Source organism: Sorex fumeus, unplaced genomic scaffold (assembly GCF_029834395.1).
Source record: "Sorex fumeus unplaced genomic scaffold, SorFum_2.1 ptg000047l, whole genome shotgun sequence".
In the NCBI taxonomy this organism is placed as follows: domain Eukaryota; kingdom Metazoa; phylum Chordata; class Mammalia; order Eulipotyphla; family Soricidae; genus Sorex; species Sorex fumeus.
In genome coordinates, this window is record NW_026606104.1 from 33,602,759 (window position 1) to 33,621,630 (window position 18,872).

General features: G+C 41.8%; 1 protein-coding gene across 4 annotated transcripts in view; it reads left to right on the forward strand.

Moving 5' to 3' along the window:
* The window catches only part of DNAJC16 (DnaJ heat shock protein family (Hsp40) member C16), a 46,182-nt gene that overhangs the window by 954 nt on the left and 26,356 nt on the right, over positions 1 to 18,872 (forward strand). For 3 of the 4 annotated variants that reach the window (XM_056123045.1, XM_056123044.1, XM_056123043.1), the window contains exons 2-4: positions 1,453 to 1,637; positions 7,689 to 7,755; positions 8,707 to 9,046. In XM_056123045.1, coding sequence (XP_055979020.1) covers positions 1,471 to 1,637; positions 7,689 to 7,755; positions 8,707 to 9,046 — 574 coding nt within the window. In that variant the 5' untranslated portion in view covers positions 1,453 to 1,470. Of the gene's footprint in view, positions 1 to 1,227; positions 1,291 to 1,452; positions 1,638 to 7,688; positions 7,756 to 8,706; positions 9,047 to 18,872 lie in introns of those variants that run through there. The other variant, XM_056123046.1, reaches the window with a different exon arrangement.

Below are 18,872 nucleotides of genomic sequence, written 5' to 3' on the forward strand. Positions count from 1 at the left end.
CCCCCCCCCCCCCCATAAGGTGTCTCCTTAAACACTCACTTGAACCTTAAAACTTTCAGGTTTATGAGGAAGGGAGAGTTCATTCAAGAGGCTGCGCGGATGTCTCGTGTGGTGGAGGCCGGGTTTGGTCTCCAGCATGGCATAGTCTCCCAAGCAAGCAGCGCTGGTGGGCTACCTCACACTCGAGCACCACTGGGTGTGGCCCGAAAACCGAAAAATTAAGAGGTTTATGAGAAGTCCAAATAAATAGGTTTATGAGAAACCATGAAAACTCATTGTCAGGGACCGGAGAGATAGTACAGGAGTCCTGAGTCCCACCTGCCACGGCCCAAATTAAAAAAAAAAAAGAAAGAAAGAAGAAAAAGAAAGAAAACTCATTATGTTTTGCCACAGAGTTCTGGCTTGTGTATGTCAGTGCCAAGCCACACTACCATGTCCATTCATTAACCAACCAGTATTATTTCTGGACATATAATGAATGCAATAACTACACACACCAGAGACGGAGCTTTAACATTTGAAGACCAAACCTGATATATAGTCTTTGCATTTGTACTTCTTCATATGGAAAATGAAATGGAGTTTTGTGTGTGTGTGTGTGTGTGTGTGTGTGCATTTTCTCTCCTGAGGTCTCCATTTATAATGCTTACAATATTGCCAGTGGTTTTTTATAAAAAAAGACTTCTCAGGGGCAGGAGAAATGGTACAGCGAATCAGGTTCTTGCCTTGCTCTCAGCCCACCTGATTTCCATCCCAGGAACCCCATCTAGTTCCCAAATATAGCCAGGAATGATCCCTAAGTATCACTGGGTGTGGTCCACAAATAAGTAAATAATTTAATCAAATAACTTATTTTTCTGTTCAAATGTGGCGAGAAAGAATAGAATTGGGCCTAACTGCACAGGATTTTTTTGTTGTTTTTGAGAAGATTCACTTCCATATTTGTATAAATTTAACCCCCAAGAATATAACAGCTATTTGATTTTGTAATTTTGCACATAGAAAATCTTACTGTATCATTAATTTATTTAGTACTCAGGGAGGTATATATCTCTTAAGTCACATACTTTAAGTATAAGCTATTATTGCCAGAATTAGTGTAATAGTTCTGTAATAACCATGATTTCCCATCTATGTTTTGCCATATTCACTTATTATTTCTTCATCTCATTCATTTTCAATCATTTCTAAAGCTTTTCTAACCCATGGAGACTGGACGATTGCTGTTAATTCTGACTGCTCATCTTTTCATCGGATGTTCTTATTTGTGATATTCTAAAATAGCAGCAGGTTTGTTGATTTTAAAAGCTACAGTCAAATAGCTTGACACTTTTTCTGAAAAAATATCTTTTGTTGTTTTGTTTTGCATCTGTATATCTTTGACCTTTACCTAAAAAGCAAGACTGTTCAGGTTTCTACCGCTGACACTCACTGCCTCTTCAATCATTTCAGCCCTGGAAAGGAAGAGAAATGGAAGTGAAAAAGTTGAGCATTTCCTGGCAGTTCTTGATAGTTCTGGTTCTGATCCTGCAAAATCTGTCTGCGTTGGATTTTGACCCATACAGAATCCTAGGGGTGAGCCGAACAGCCAGTCAGGCCGATATTAAAAAGGCTTATAAGAAGCTCGCCCGGGAATGGTAGGTGAAACAAAGAAATAGCAGTTTAATATAAGCTAAGTAGTTTTAGCAAGAGAATGAAGCCTAATAAAAATTTTGTCTATTCTAATTCAATAAATTTACTATATATATGTCTGTAATATTTTATGTGATAGAGCTAATACTTATGGGGGGTCTTTTGGTTTGGGGTTTTTTTGTTCATTTGTTTGTTTGGTTTTTGGTTTTTTAGTTCGGTTTAGTTTGGTTTGGTTTGGGACCACACAAGGCTATGCTCAGATCTTACTCCTAGCTCTCTCTAGGTCTTGGTTAGTGTCTTAAGTCACTCTTGGGGGTCCTCTGGGACCATATGTGGTGCCAGAGATCAAACCTGGGTCAGCTGTGTACAAAGCAAGTGCCTTATCCCCGTACTATTTTTCTGACCCAACTTTTTTTTCTTATTTTTTAGTGATGAGATCTAAAACTTATATTGCTAGAAATCCTCCTTTAAGGAATTTTTTTTTACTTAGAGAATTGCCTTAGATACTCTTTGTATATTTAATGTCAAAGTATAGTAAAGTAACTTTAATTTAAGTATGTATATATCTACATATAATACACACACATATATACATGTACATATACATACATAAGGCTCAAGAGAAAGCTCAATGGGCTGAACATATGCTTTACATGTAAAAGGCCCAGGTTTAATGCTCAGCACCTCTCGGTCCCCAGAATTCCACCAGGAACAACCCTGGAGGCTACTTGAGTGGCCTCCTAACCCCAGAACTACCAGGTATGGCCCCCATTTTTTAAAAAATTTTTAATCATATAATCAATAAAAGATAAGTTGCCTGTCCCATGATGCTCAAGAATCTCATTGCTAAAGTAAACATTGTTTAGATTATACATTTTTAAGCTTTCAAAAGACAATTTTTTTTAAGAGTTAGAGATATGACTTAGACACATGACTTAACAGTAGAACAGTTTCCCTGAATTTGTGAGGCCCTGGATTGAATCCCTTGCACAAAAAGAGAAAAATACATATTTTTTTAGAATAAAAACCTTTGTCCTAATTTTAAAAAGATATTCAGGAACTGAGTATATTACTTGTAAAATGCACTTTATAGAAAAATCATAATTCTATTACAAATATTATATTTGCTTGAGATGATGAAAGTACATTAGCAAGAAAACAATAATTTTAAAATGTCACTGTCCTCCCGTTGTTCATCGATTTGCTTGAGCGGGCCCAGTAATGGCTCCAGTTTTTTGAGACTTGTTACTGTGTTTGGCATATCGAATACGTCGCGGGTAGCTTGCCAGGCTTTGCTGCGCGGGTGAGATACTCTCGGTAGCTTGCCGGGCTCTCCGAGAGGGGCGGAGGAATCGAATCCGGCTGTATCTTAGACAGATATGGTCAACTTCTTCTTCCACTGCTGGAACACGCCTAAGAAGTAGAAGTGTTGGAGGAGCTAAAGCCATAGTACAGTGGGGAGAGTACTTGCCTTACATGCAGCTGACCCAGGTTCATTCCCCATCATCCCATGTGGTCCCCCGAGCACTGCCAGGAGTAGTTCCTGAATGCAGAAACAGGAGTAACCCCTGAGCACTGCTGGGTATGCGTCCCCACCCCCCCCCAAAAAAAAAAGGCAGAAGTGTTGAATTATAAAGCAGGAAGTGGGTAGTGGCAGGAGCCAGGTGGAAAAACCACCAGTGGATCAATCATATGGAATCAAAGGAAGGTTTGGGGTGGGCTTTGTCACTGAGCACCATTTAGACCTTCTTATTACTTGATATAGGGGGATATCACTGTCCTTGTTTTATGGGCAAGGAAGCCTATGTTCAGTGTTGTTCAGTTTGTATTACCTCTGGGTTCCATAGTTTGGCCTTCTGCACCAACAGGTAGTTTAACATTGTTTTGCTTTTCAGTCACTGACGAGTAGGGCAGAAGTAAGTGAGTGGGTTAGTGTTTGGGTTTGGAGGCTTTTGTGTAAGAGGAGAGATGCCACGGGCAGATAACGCTGTGCACCCAGTACTGCCAAAGGCCTCCTCCCAATAGAGAGGGCTCTGAGTGGTACACGCTGCTGTGGTGAAGGTAAATGTAGCTTAGACTATAATACTTGGTGTATATAATATTGGATAGGGCCAGTATTTGAATATGACCACATTCATGTCATAAAAAGTCAAAATTTATTACTAAAAATACTTATTATGGGGCCAGAGCAATAGTTTAGCAAGTAGGGCTTTTGCTTTGCATGTAGCTGACGCTGATTCTAGCCCAGCCACCACATATAGTCCCCCAAGCACTGCCATGAGTGATCCCTGAGCCCAGGACCAGGAGTAAGTTCTGAACAGCAAAGTGTGGCCCAGAAACCAAATTGTAGCACTGTCACTGTCCTCCCATTATTCATCAATTTGCTCAAGCGGTTACCAGTAATGACTCCATTGTGAGACTTGTTACTGTTTTTGGCATATTGAATATGTCACAGGTAGCTTGCCAGGCTTTGCCGTGCGGGTGTGGTACTCTCAGTAGTTTGCCAGGCTCTCCAAGAGGGACGGAAGAATCGAAGCCGGGTCAGTTGAGTGCAAAGCAAATGCCCTACTCGCTGTCCTATCGCCAAATTAAAATAATAAAAATACTATTTATGGGTGACCTCTTTCAGGGATACTCTTTAGAGTCAGGTTGCTTTGTGTGACTTTTCAAGCCCTTGTCTCTTTATATGTGTAGAAAAATATAGGAATCTACAATTTAAGTAGCAACATTCTTTGGGCAAAGTATGACTTTTGATATTTTCAAGACTACAATGAATGGGCGGAATTAATATGTAGCACCTATTAAAATACAGCTTAAGTCTTTTCTGTCTTCCAGAACTGAAAAGGGTTTTAATATTAATTGAGTCATGTGCTTCTCTTCCTTAATTAGGTGGTCTCTAAGTAATTCATCACAATAGAAATTAAAAGAGTTGATCCAATGGAAATCTAAGATTTCACTTTACCTTCCTGTTTTCACTGTTCTGATTTTTCTACCTTTCTGGCAGTGTTTTTATCCCCCAAATAGTTTGCTTTACCTCAATGTTTTCATATGAAAATGGTAGTTCACAGTTTGGCTTTTTTAGAACGAGCTTGGGAAGGGAGTAGTTAATTGTGCAACTGGATTTGTAATCTTCTACTGTGTTTTACTTAATAGTGTTTCTTAGGAGCCAGAGTGATAATACAACGGGTAGTCATTTGCCTTGCACACACCTGACCCAGGTTCTATCCTCAGCATCCCATATGGTTCCACAGCACCGCTGGGAATAATTTCTGAGTGCAGAGGTGCACTGCCAGGTGTTGCCCAAAACCCCCCTTCAAAAAAAATAAAAGTGTTTCTTAGATTTCTCAAAAGCTCTTCATGTAAAAGTTTTCTCCCAATAACTATGTTGTATCATAAATTATTTTCTTTCCTCATCTACATTGGGCTTGGAGCGATAGCACAGCGGTAGGGCGTTTGCCTTGCACGCAGCCAACATGGCCGACCCGAGTTCGATTCCTCCACCCCTCTCGGAGAGCCCAGCAAGCTACCGAGAGTATCTTGCCCGCACGGCAGAGCCTGGCAAGCTCCCCGTGACATGTTCAATATGCCAAACACAGTAACAACAAAGTCTCCAATGGAGACGTTACTGGGCCCACTCGAGCAAATCGATGATCAACGGGAGGGCCTTTACATCTACATTGGCAAATAAACAACTCCAGACCAAGGATGTTTCTCAGTAGCAGAATGTCTGCTTCACATACAGGAGGCCCTGGGTTCAGTCCCTGGCACCAAAATAAATATAAACAACGCCTCATATTTCTGGAAACGGTATCTTAAAAGTTGATTTGAGGATCAGAGAAAGAGTTCAACGGGTTGGAATTCATGTTTTGCATATAGGAGACCCAGGTTCTAGTCCCAGCATCATAGACCCCCCCTCCCCCACCCCCAGCCTGAACACCACCAAAAACACAAAAAACAGCAGCAGCAAAAGTTAATTGGAAATAAATAGGGGTAGCACGCTCAGGGACCTGAAGGGTAAAGTGGGTTGTAAACTTTACCTTTTACTTTTGTTTCCAATATTCTTTAGAGGAGTAGGAGGGTCTGGACTCAAATACAGTCTTGTGCTTGTAGAGCAATGTGCCCTGCCTCTCAGCTACATCCCCAGCTCCTCTGCCATCATTTTATTTCCAACAGCCAGTAGCAGTGAAGCTTAGTATTTCCTTCACTTTGGGCGGTTTATTTTGTTGGTTGGTTTGGTTTTGGAGCCCCACCCAGCAATGCTCAGGGCTTATTCCTGGCTCTACACTTAGGAATTAGGCCTGGCAGTGTTCGGGAAACCATATGGAATGCTGGGGGTCTAACCCCTTACCTGTTGTACTATGACTCTGGCCCTCTTCACTTTGACATTTTAAAGGAGATTTATGATGTTGCAGTTTGTGAATTGCACTCAAAATAGCATTGGAGGGTACTTTCTTAGAGCTGCATTTCTCCTTTTTAAAATGTTTTCAGCTACGAGATATCCTCCTGCAATTAGGAAAAGTTTTCTTATAGAGCTGAAACTGCCTTGTGATTCCCTCTTATTCTCACCTTGGTTTTCTCTGCTACAGGGTCTGTAAGGGTTAGTCTGTTGCTCTCAGGACTCTCCACTCTTTGCTCCGTCTCCATAAAAGCCTCTTCCGAACTTTTCTTCCCCTATAGAGTTCTGAGTGCAAATCTTCATTTGTGAAATTGAATAATTTTTATCATCTCAGCCTTTGGCCTAAGTTTGAATATAGAAATACATTTTTTGTTTTTGTCACCCAGAAACATGCTTTGCAATCATCATCTTGTTTCTTTAAGTCATTCTATTTTCTTTATATCTAGCTGTGGCGTTTTTTTTTTTCTCCCGCCCACTAATACTTAACAAGGATTAACTAGTTAAGTGAGAAATCATGTCTAAACTCAACAGCCAACCATTTGGAGTTACATTATTTTTAGAGAAATTAGGTTATATGCCATAATTCATTCAGATATGTTTCTACTAGAGTAAGTTGGTCAAATATTAAATTATTTTTATGTTGGTGTACTTGGCACTATTTGTGTGGTCATTTGCTTCTTACTGGGTTGTTTCTGCTGAAACTTTGCTAGAGGAAATTTCCCAGAAGTTAAAAGAAGTCATTACATAAAAATTACATAAAAATAGGGGTTGGAATGATAGTACAGTGGGTAAGCCACTTGCCTTGTACATAGCCAGCTTGGGTTTGATCTCTAGCATTCCATATGATCCCTGAGCACCATCCAATGTGGCCCTAAGACCAAAAATAAATAAAAATAAGCTTTGTGATGGTCTTCATAAAATGAATATCGAAGTAACAATGAATGTAAAGCATTTATTTTATCAGACGCTAATGGGTTCTAAGAAAATAAAACCCAGCCCCTGTTTTCTAGTCTTCAAACTCCCCAAAAACTGAAGTTGATATCGTCATTTTCATTTTCTCACAATTTCAAAGCATATGACTTGAAATTTTTCTTTCGTGGGTAAAAAGCAATCACGGGCAGAATGGGCTATCAGAGTACATATGAAAACTACAGTGTTCTCATTTCAGTGTCAGTAGCAAGATGCATGGTTGTCACTAAACAAATATGTAGGGCATCCTATACCCTGTTTCCAGTGTCTGCTGAGTTATCAGAAGGAATACTTGCATTGAAAGTATTCTAATGTTGGGATGAGATGCTGCCATGGGGAATGAAAGTGGGTTCTTGATAGGGGCCTTGAGCCATGAGCCAGCACTCATTGTTCAGGAGCAATAGAAATATCCAATATCCCCATTCCCTCCCCCCCACCCTTTCCTTAATGAGATGCTGCAGTACTCTCTGGTACTTCTAAGTGCTTTAGGAATAACTGCTGGTTTCAGAGTTTCCATGTTGTGGTTGTTATCGTGTGAAGTAACCCATTGCTGCTATGTTTATTTTTAAGACACTTCAATTAAATGGCCTTCCATTTGCCTCTGATATAGTGAATTGTGTGCAAAAGGTTGTTAGCTAACCATGTGTACAGCATGAAATCCATTCTCACTGCCTGCCTATTTTTGTTTCAGGCACCCTGACAAAAACAAGGATCCTGGAGCAGAAGACAAGTTCATTCAAATTAGCAAAGCTTATGAGGTATCATATCAAACTTTGTGTTATGTCCCTTAGCTCTTAGAAAATACTCCCCACTGCCCCCTGTACCCCGCCCCCCAGGAGATTAGTACTGTAAAGTTATCTTTGATGTCCTTAATTCAGCTTCTAGGTGAGGGGAAGGGCCGGGAAAGAACATATTTGGCCACATCCAATATATTGAAAGTAGCATCGGAACATTTTATTCTTTAAAAAAAAAAACTGGTCTATATTAAAGTGTTCAAATTAGAATTACAGATTGACCGCCAATGTTTGTCTCTGTTTCCTTATTTAGAAATTTACATGCTCACTCTGGGAGCACTAAATAATCACAGACCCATTTGCCTGTGGTTCCTAAAATGACACAAGGTTCCAAATACATTTGGAAAAGATTTTCAGTGGTTTTTTTTAACATCTCTGCTTATGTAAATTAGCCTAGAATGTGCATCAGAGCTAAGTGCATGCTTCCTGATTTGCGTAGGCAGCGCCCTTCCCTGACTTGCCATCGTAATACAGGTTCTCACATTTTAGACTTAAAAGTTCCTTCTAAGTGAAACCAAAGTCAGCTCACATAAGCTTCAAGTGTTCACAGCTTTAATAGCTTGCCTTAAATTATTCCATGTTATGACTGAGCCATTTTCTTGTGGTTGTACCCTAATGAGCAACATTGTTAAGTTTTGTTTTACTGCTATGTTTAGCATTATTATAGCTCAGAATCTTTTCACCAACATGAGTATTAGTGTCAGAATGACTGAAGTATTTTGGATTTGAGCTGCATAATGAATGTGTTGAGTGAAGATTTCCTGGCATGACGAGTGACTACGTTTAGAATATATAATCATGTTGTGATCTTTATATTTTCTTACTTTGTCTTCCATACTGTTTGCAGGAAAGTCTTGAAAAGTGATTTTTCTCTTTCCTTTTATAGAGTTCTTTTTTTCCCTCCTTTCTTTATAGATTCTTTCCAATGAAGAGAAGAGATCAAATTATGATCACTATGGTGATGCCGGAGATAACCAGGGCTACCAGAAACAACAACAGCAGCGAGAGTATCGCTTTCGTCATTTCCATGAAAATTTTTATTTTGATGAGTCATTTTTTAATTTCCCTTTTAACTCTGAGCGGCGGGATTCAAGTGACGAAAAGTATTTGTTGCACTTTTACCATTACGTGAACGAAGTGGTTCCAGATAGCTTCAAGAAGCCCTACCTCATTAAGATCACCTCTGATTGGTGCTTTAGCTGTATCCACATCGAGCCCGTTTGGAAAGAAGTGGTTCAGGAACTGGAAGGATTGGGTAAGATAATTCTATTCATTGGAACATGTATAGGAGAATGTGACTTTCATATCTTAAATCTTCTGGGCTGCTGGAGAGAGGCATCGGTTAATATAATTTCTAATAATATAATATAATGTAATATAATATTATCGCAAGTTCCTGGTGATATGTTTCTTGGGGACACATTTTCACATAGGAAAAATATAAAAACCACTTGCTTTTGGCATTACTAATTTGTTGGGTGCTTAATACACAGGAGAAGCTTTAAAAATTATTTGTTTAACAAGGCAGTCTTCCTGCAGCATGTGTTTTGGTTGCTGTTGGGTTTTGGTTGTTGTTGTTGTTGTTTTTTCTTTTCCTTTTGGTTATGGACTTGGCAGTGCTCAGGGGCTACTTCTAACTCTCCGAGTAGTGCTCATGGGACCATGTGGTGCTGACATGTCCTCTCTGAGTATGCTCAGGTCTCACCCTCTCCACAGCCTAATGGATTCTTTAACACAGTGACACCAGCCCATAGCACCTGAGGTTTACATTTGGGTGTGGCTTAATTCGAACAAGTTGCCGTCCAAATTCTGAAGTACAAGGATTTAGGTCTTCAAGCTGTGAATGCTGTAAGGAGGACGAAATACAATTTAGACCTGAGCTTTGTAAACTTTCCACTTGTGACCCCTTTTCACCAAAGATATTTTTGCATGACTGTGGGTATATGAAGTAGGTACATAATGTACTGACTATAAATTATGAAATCATTTTAAAACACAGTTTAACATTTTCTTTGCAACTCCCCACATTCAGTTACATGACCCTACATGGGTTCGAAATCCACAGTGTAAGAAGCCAGGATTTAGGCATGACCTGCTACTGGTTGTAATTTCCTGTTCTCAAATAGCCTTTCCTTTGTTCAGAGTTAATACTTAGTGCTGGAAAAGTATTAGAAATCCAGGGAGGCTATTTATTTTAATAAATCCATCACAGTTAGAATTGCTGAATTAAATTTGGAGAGAATATGGCTTTAAAAAGCATCAGTTTGGTTGGAGAGATAGTACAGAGGATAGGACGCTTGCCTTGCATGCCAGCCTGGGTCAACCCAGCCCTGCCAAGAGTGATCTCTGAGTACAGAGCCAGGAGTAAGTCCTTAGCACAGCAGGCTGTGGCCCCCAAACCAAATAGTAATAATAATAATAGTAATAATTTAAAAAATAAAAGGCATCAACTAATTTTTTTTTTCTTTTTGGGTCACACCTGGCAATGCACAGGGGTTACTCCTGGCTCTGCACTCAGGAGTTACTCCTGGCGGTGCCCAGGGGACTATATGGGATGCTGGGAATCGAACCCGGGTTGACCGCATGCAAGGCAAACGCCCTACCAGCTTTGCTATCGCTCCAGCCCCACTAATTTCTTAAAACATGTTTTTCCACCTTCAGATTTATAAAGGATGGAGGGTTGGTCTGATCCTTTACATTTGATGGGGTTAGTGGCTACTCACTGCCGGTACATAATGACTGAATGGAAGGTTGAAAACAGATGGAAGCCCCTGGATTGAACATTTCTCCATCACAAAACATAACTCTACCAAGCCATGCTGGTAGCTTAAAAAAATATAACCTCAGTAGTAGCTGATGTCAACACCCAGTAGCAGAAAATAAGCATTAAATCACCTGATTTCAGTAATGCATCTCCATCAAAGTCCAATGAGAATCTCCACTAGATCTGTTGGCCACACATTGCAATATGGCATGGCACTGTGGTAATGGCTCCGGCCACCAGCTTCCAAGTTGGATAGACCAGAGTTCCCATATCACTTACTATCTTTGTGTCCTTGGTCAGATTACTTAACCCAAATTTCTACATCTCTAAAATAGCTGTCATATCAAATTAACTGGATTGTCACTGTCACTGTCCTCCCGTTGTTCATCGATTTGCTCTAGCGGGCCCAGTAACTTCTCCATTATGAGACTCGTTGTTACTGTGTTTGGCATATCGAATATCGAATACACCATGGGGGGCTTGCCAGGCTTTGCCGTGCAGGCGAGATACTCTCGGTAGCTTGCCGGGCTCTCTGAGAGGGGCGGAGGAATCGAACTCAGGTCGGCCACGTTGGCTGCGCGCAAGGCAAATGCCCTACCCACTGTGCTATCGAATATTAAATTTTTTAAATGCGTATTAAGTACTGACATATATGAAACACCTAGTAAACTTCAGATGATTTCTGATGATTGGCTTTCCAGGTTTACCCAAGTAAACTTTTTTTGTTTTATTTTTGGGCCACACGTGACTGTGCTCAGGGCAGACTCCAGGCTCTATGCTCAAAGATCACTCCTGGCAGGCTTGGGGAACAGTATTGGGTGCTGGGGATCAAACCCAGGTCCGCTGCATGCAAAGCAAATACCCTACCTGCTGTTACCATTAAATGGCTAATGGAATGGACTAAACAAAAAACACTTCAGTAAATGCGTGAAAATTGTTGTATCTCAGCATGAGGACATTAAATCCTTGTCTGAGGGTTTACTAAGTTGCTGTTGCTACTTGAGCCCTCTGTGTTAATGTTTTTGTTAATCAAGCTTAGTTGGCATCTACATTACATTCCCACCCAATCTGGTGTGCTAGTACTGGGATGTTAGTATTGTAGAGTTTGGAGATGTCGTGCAACCTCAAATGCAGCCACACACTCCAGAAAACCTAGAATATTTAACTGGGCAGCGAGCGTACTTGGCAGTGGAGGTGGATCATGGGTGTGGTTGTTGGGCCTTCCAGAAGTACGGGGGTGGGAAGGTTACCCACCCCAACTCTGAAAAGGCCCAAAGTTTTCAGTCAAAAAATTCCCAGTGTACCTGAAATCTTTGGCAGATGGGCATCTCTGTGGAGCTTAGTCATGAGGCAGTGGAGTCCAGCCATAGGCATGGTGGCAGCTGCCTCGCCCTCAGCACGGTGGGAACTTGGCTCACCCCCCTCCTGCGATTACATCAGAGTCCTCAGCTGGTGCTGGTATATCTGAGAAATTTTTTTTAATTTAATTTTTATTAGTGAAACGCCATGAGGTACAGTTGTAGACTTACAAATTTTTACAAATATCTGAGAAATTTTTGCCGCAAGTTGATCTCATTTGTTCTTTAATCATGAGTTTCTGAAGCAGGCCTGATAAGATGAACTTAGATAGCAGCAGCAGTGGGGTGTGGGTGTCCAAAATAAACTTTTTGAAAGCACCTATTTTATAAACTACTTCCTAAACTCTTTCTTAAGGATATTGGTCAACTTTCTTCAACTCATTCTCAAGCACTGACCTCTGACGTCTTTTAGCCAAGTCTTGAAAGATGATTAGAAACTGGGCCAGAAACAGAAAAGTGACATTGTCGGATAGGAAACATTGCAAGCAGGGAAGCATGGCGCACCTTCATGGGAGATAGCAGCAGGCCATGAGGCGGCCGTATGCAAGGAACAAAGGCGAAGAACATCCTGGGAGTTAAGGTGCATAATAAAGTCCAAGCCGCACTCTATTTGACTGGTTGATTGGGAGGTGTGGATTTGGGGCCGCACAGTAGCGTGGTGGAGCGCTTGGGCTACTCCTGGCTCTGTTCCCCGGGGTCACTCTTGGTGGTATGCAGAGATGGTGTGATGCCAAGGATCAAAGTGATCCACATGCAGGGCAGCGCCTTAACCCATGTACTGGCCCTGTACTTTATTTTACATGTGTAATGAAACTCAGGAGAGTTTTATGGAGAGCAGTGATAGGATCATAGCTATACTCTGTTCCAAGTCATAGTCAGGAGGCCCAGCACACCCTCCCAACAGTTCTTGGGCAATTGGGCTGGCAATTGCAAATGCAAGTGCTACAGGGGCCCTGCAGTGGAGGGGATTACCCAGGCCACACCTGGTGCTGCTTGGGGCCTCTAAGACTCCACCTGGTGATACTTAGGGGACCATGTAGTGCCAGAGTTCAAGCCAGGGTGAACACATACAAGATATTCACCTTAGTCCCTGTACTTTCTCTCCAACCTCTCCTCTGATAATTGTGACCATGGGACTGTCAGGGTCAACACAGCACATGGTTTGAATTCTTGGCCTCACGCTTGCCAGGCACATACTTCAAGCTGCTGAGCCATCTCCCAAGCCTCCCAGTTTACATTGTAGAAAGCTCATTGTTAAATCTGAGTATATGACAGATTGAAGGGGTGAGGTAAGAATAGAAGCGGGGGGCAGGTAGTGGTGGAGCATTTGGCTTGCATGGTGAGACCCTGTGTTCCAGCCCAACATTGGAGCACTGGAGCACTGTACTCCCATTGTTCATCGATTTTCTCGAGCGGGCCCAGTAATGTCTCCATTTTGAGACTTGTTACTGTGTTTGGCATAAGAAAAAAAAGGAAGAGAAAAAGAAGCAGGTAGGTTACTTTGCCCGAGGACGACAGCCTTTCCCCTGAACTAGGGCAGAAGGAGCAGAGAAAGATGAACACGCATAAGCTATTCCAGCACTAAAACTCTGACAGTCTAGAGGGTCCTTGGCCCTGAAAATCATGTGAATATGAGAAACAAGAAAAGAGAACATCAGCAGTGACTTTGCAGCCTGTTTTCGGGGTGGACAGTGAGTACCAGAAGGGTTGTATTTGAGAAATGGTTCTAAGTAATAATTATAGAGCACCTCCAACTGCACATAGTTCGTGTGCCTCGACCCAGAACGCAAACCTTGGTGAACACCAAAACCCGATGTGGGACCTTTGGGAAGCACCCTAGCCAGATAGGTGTGCAAACCCAGGTCATGGCAACAACATCAACAAAGGGGAGGTGGTGGGGGGGGTCATAAAAATAAATGCAGTTTGGGCATTCTGAATGTGATGATTTAAGAGTAATAAGACAAGTATAACAATAACAGTAGCCTGTGTGTGACATATCCCGTTAAACAACACCCTTTGAGGAAGGTGCCATTGTCGCCCCCTGCCACAGGAGTCTGGCACACTCTCAGGTCCCGGTTAGTCCCACAACTGGTATTTGGCATAACTGGGACTCCACTCAGGAGCCTGACTCTGGTCTGTGCATTGGCACCGTGCTGGGTTGCTTTCTGGTATCCTCAGACATGATGAATGAAGAGTGTCATTCTTTTGGATTGCTGTTCTGTATCACCCTAATATTAAATCAGGACTTAAAGGATGAAATTTAAGCTGGAATTAGATCAATGGAATGAGTGATATTTACTGAGTATTCAGTCCACTCTTCTGCGTCATCCCCCAAGTACCCTGGAAGGCACATTTTGACTCTTGTGTTAGCTTAGTTTATAAAGATGTCTTGTAAAACATTTTCCTCTTTGGAGCATCTGGATTAGTGGACAATTCCTGAGAGGTTCCGCTTGGTGACAGTTGGATGCTGTGGGAATGAGGTCCTTCTAGCAATCATGGCCATTCCCTGACAGGACAGACTATTTTTTAAGCAGAAGATTTTTTTTTTCTTAAGTATTCCCCATTAAGAGCAAAAATGATAGTACAGCGAGTAAGGCACTGGCTTTGCACATGGCCGACCCAGGTTGGATCCCCAGCATCCCATAAGTTCCACCTTCCCTGAGTGCCACCAGAAGTGATTTTGAATTCAGAACAGAAATAACCCCTGTGCATTGCCAGGAGTGGCCTTAAATAAATATAAATAAAGTCTGCCCCTTTGCTGACCCTTTTATTGCTGTGATGGCCGGGGTTGCATGGGCTTGGTCATGGTGCACACAGGTGGTGGCACACTTTAGTTGCCATGCTGGCCCGCACTTGATTGTGGTGTACCGCAGATTACATCTTTCATTGTGCGTGGGGGGGGGAGGGGAGGTCCCAAGGTCAGTGCCATTGGGACCATTCCCAGCACTTGTGAGGCAGTGCTGGAGATTAAACTCGAACTTGTCACCTCATGCTTGCCAGACAGCTCTGCCTAAACCACCTTAATTCTTATTGCAGGAAGTGTTTCTATTGTGAGTTTGGAAAAAGTTCCTTCTTGATCAGCTGAGTGGTCTGGGGGAAGTGGGGGGGAGCTTGGGCATGTTGGCAGAGTAACAGCAGATGCCTGAGTGGTTGGAAGTGAATAAAATAGAATCATTTAATCCAGAGGAGAAAAGTCACAGCTCTGGAAGCTGCAGTCATGTGACTTGATAATAACCCCTTCGTCTAAGTAGCCCACATTCATGGACAGCTGTGCCATGGAGGACGCCCAGAAATAGCCCTGCCCTAATCTTGAGAAGCTTAAGGCTTAGTGGGAAGAAAAATATCCGCCCAGAGAATTCAAACCAGCTCACCTTTACAAGAGGCAGTCACAAGAATAAGTAAAGAATGATTAAAAATTCATTGTATATCATTTAGAACTTTTTAAAAGACATTCTAAAACTTGTTTTTTGAACCACATACTGTTTTTGGATACTGAAGCTTTTGTTTTCTGTTTTTTTTGTTTTTGTTTTTTACCATCACAGACTGGGTTTATTTGTGATCTAAAATACTTAAATAGCAATATGCATTTTTCCACGGAGACTTCACGGGTCATGGCCAATGTAGAACTTGGACAGGAAATCCTTTGGCCTTGGCGCTTCTGTTTCATGGAAGAACTGTATAACATGTGTCCACTGCTTCCACACTTTAATCGTTTCCTCTAATTCCAGCTTTCCCTTAATGATCAGCAGATCAGCCACCCTGGGGTCTGTGATGTGGACATTCTTAAACAGTTCTCGGACTTTATCCCAACCCTGTTGCACAGTGATGTCCAGCTGGAATAAGTGCACAGGGCTCAGCACTTCCCACTCTCAGGCTCGGTCGAGCTCGCACACCCTCCACTTGGCCCTGTTCATGTCCTGACTGAAATGGGCTTCACCGAGGTACTAGTTGTCACAGCAGCCCACCAGAGGCCACTCGATGCCATCTTGCTTCTGGAGTCTAAAGATTATCATAATAATCTTTGTTTTGTTCTGTTTTCACTTGGTGCAGGGCCTGAAACCCAGGGCCTCATATATGCAAGGCAGAAGCTCTGCTGCCAAGCTATATCCCTTGCCATTAATACTCATGCTTATTGAGCATTGGAGTTGCATATCTTGAATGTATTCTTTTTATGGATTAGCTTTCTCCCCAAAGCAGCCCAAGGGGAGTTTATAATTATTCCTATTTTATACATAAGGAAACCAAGGCAGGCCTAGGAAGATTAAGGAACTACTCAAGGTTACATAGCTCTTAAGCCATCGTATTTGAATATGGATGTAGTGCCATGCAAAACGTGCATTTAGCCTGTTAAGGTATCTCTCGAACCCCCAGAGTTTATTTTTTAAAAATTCAGGAGAGGGGGGAACTTAGGCCGCACTTGTGGTCAGGACTTACTCCTGGCTCTGTGCTCAGAGATCATTCCTTGTGGCGCTCTGGGGACCATAGGTAGTGCCAAGCATTGAACTGGACTCAGCTGCCTGCAGAAATGCCCCATTATTATCTCTCTGGCTCTGCCAGAGTTCATTTTCTCTCTTTATTTTGTTTCATTTTGGGGTCACATCTGGCAATGCTCAAGGGCTGTTCCTGGCTCTGTGCCCAGGAATGTACCAAGGATTTGAACCAGAGTTGGCTGCGTGTAAAGCAGGCATCTTACCTTATGTACTAGCTCTCCAGACCCAGAGTCCATTCTGAACCTTTGCTTTACAAAAAGGTACAATGTCCTTGCAATGAGGAAATTCATTTAGACACACAGGTATCACTAAGGCCTTCTGGGTGCTACAGAAGAGGGCTGGCAGAACACTAGGGAAGCTGGCAGCATCTCAAGGAAGGTGAGTGTCTTGAAACAAGTAGCATTTAAGGGGAAGCCAGTTTGGATGATCAGGTGATGATGATTCACTGTGACTTCTTTTTTTAAGAAGGAGGGGAATGATTTCTTTCAAGATTTTCTAGAGGGGATTGGAGAAAGAGAACAGTGGGTAGGGTGCCTCTCTTGGCATACAGCCAGTCCGGGTTCAATCTTCGGCATCCCATACAGTCCCCCAGGAACCTCTAGGAGTGATTCCTGAGTGCAGAGCCAGGAGTAAGCCCTCCGCATCACCAGATTCCCTTCCCACCCCACCCCAAAAAAGAAGAAGAAAAAGAAAAAAAAAGACTTATTAAATGCAACATCCTTTCCTACTATCTAGGATAAGGGTCTGCCTAGGTACTGGTTTATTTTTTAAAATAGGGGTTTTTTTTCCTTCTCTTCTTCATGTTCTTGATTTTGTTTTTGCTTCACATAGTTTTTCATCATAGTGTTTTGTTTGTGAATAGATTTGTATGATGTGTTCTTTGCGTTGTCTGTATCATTCCTTAAGACATATGCAAAAGTTGAATAAAGACAAATTAATCTTTGGAGGTGGGTGAAGAATGCCACTAAAAGATGTGCTATACAATTAGAATTACAAAATGAAAGAAAGTATAACTTAGTACCTCAAAATATATGCGTGATAAACTAATGCTTAGTAATGTACAGAAGGACTCTCTTTACCTCATCAAAGAGGAGAGAACAGTTTTTGTGTGTGCGCGTAAAACAAGGTAAGTTTTTTTTTTCAATGAAATTTACTTAGAAAGACATAGCGATGTGGGGTAAGAGGTAGGGAATACGTGCATAAAAGAGAACACAAGCTTAAAAGAGCAAGTCACTAAGCAGGTGAATACATGTAGAGATAAGCGAGCGAGACATGTGTGCAGGGGAGAAGGTGGGCATGTGAACAAGCCGGGAACAGTATTTTTTTAATTGCCAGATTATGTAACTTAACCAGAAACTTTGGTTCATATAAAAATCAAGTAATACTCCTAAAAGAAGTCAAATCTGCATTGCCTTCCTGTCCCATTCACTTCTCAAGTTCGGCTGGGTTTGGGCAGTCCCCGTCAGCTCGCCAGCTTATTTGGAATCAGGAAAAATACAGAAATAGTTTCTCTTGCCATCGGTCTCCCTGAGCTTTGGTGTGTAGAGAATTTGAAAGCAGTGAAGGAAAAGGGAAGTTGTTGTCTACCGCCTGTCCTTATGGTCATTTCCCAGCTTGAGACTTCAGGACAAGCCTGGTTGCCGTCCTCTTACATTTGCCTCCAGTTTGGAAGGGGTGTCTGGAGGGCATTATATCTGGACTTTTGTTGGATTGTTTTTAGGATTAGGGTTTACTCCTGGTTCTTGCTCAGGGATCACTCCTGGCAGGATGCAAGGTACCATTATAGCTGGACTTTAAATGAATTTTGTAGGGCTGGAGAGAAAGTACAACTTGTAGGGTGCTTGCCTTGTGCATAATTGACCTATGTTTGATTCCTAGAACCATATATGCCCCCCCAAACCCTGCCAGAAATTATCCCTTAGCAGAGAACCAGGAGGAAGCCCTGAGCATAGCTGGAAATGACCCAAAAACTAATACAATAAATAGTGGGGTAATTATGCTCTTAGAATGTACAGTAGGGGGAGTAGTACACATCTGAACACCAAATATTTATCATTCTTTTCTAATTCTTATGATAATCTATAGGGAGATTGTTCAAATGCTTTAGAAATTTAGAACTGGGATTATAATAGTAACAAAGTCCTGTGAAGAAATCACCCAAGAAGACAGCCAATAATAGATGACGGAACGCTTATCTTCAGTGAAGGGATGTATGTAATTAGAAGTTCTCACGGGTAATTTTACTTACTTACTTTGTTTTTATAGTTTTTATTGAGACTTACTTAGAAAGATGTAAGGGAAGAGAAAGTGTGTGTTCAAGAGAGAAGACAGGTTTCTCCAGAGTAGATATAGGCAAGCAAAGAAAAGGAAACAAGTAAATGAGCTATGTGTTCACGGGAGAGCACAGGCTTGAAGAGTGAGCCTCAAAGGTAATTTTAAGTAAAAGAAACGAGATCAGATTATTTACCT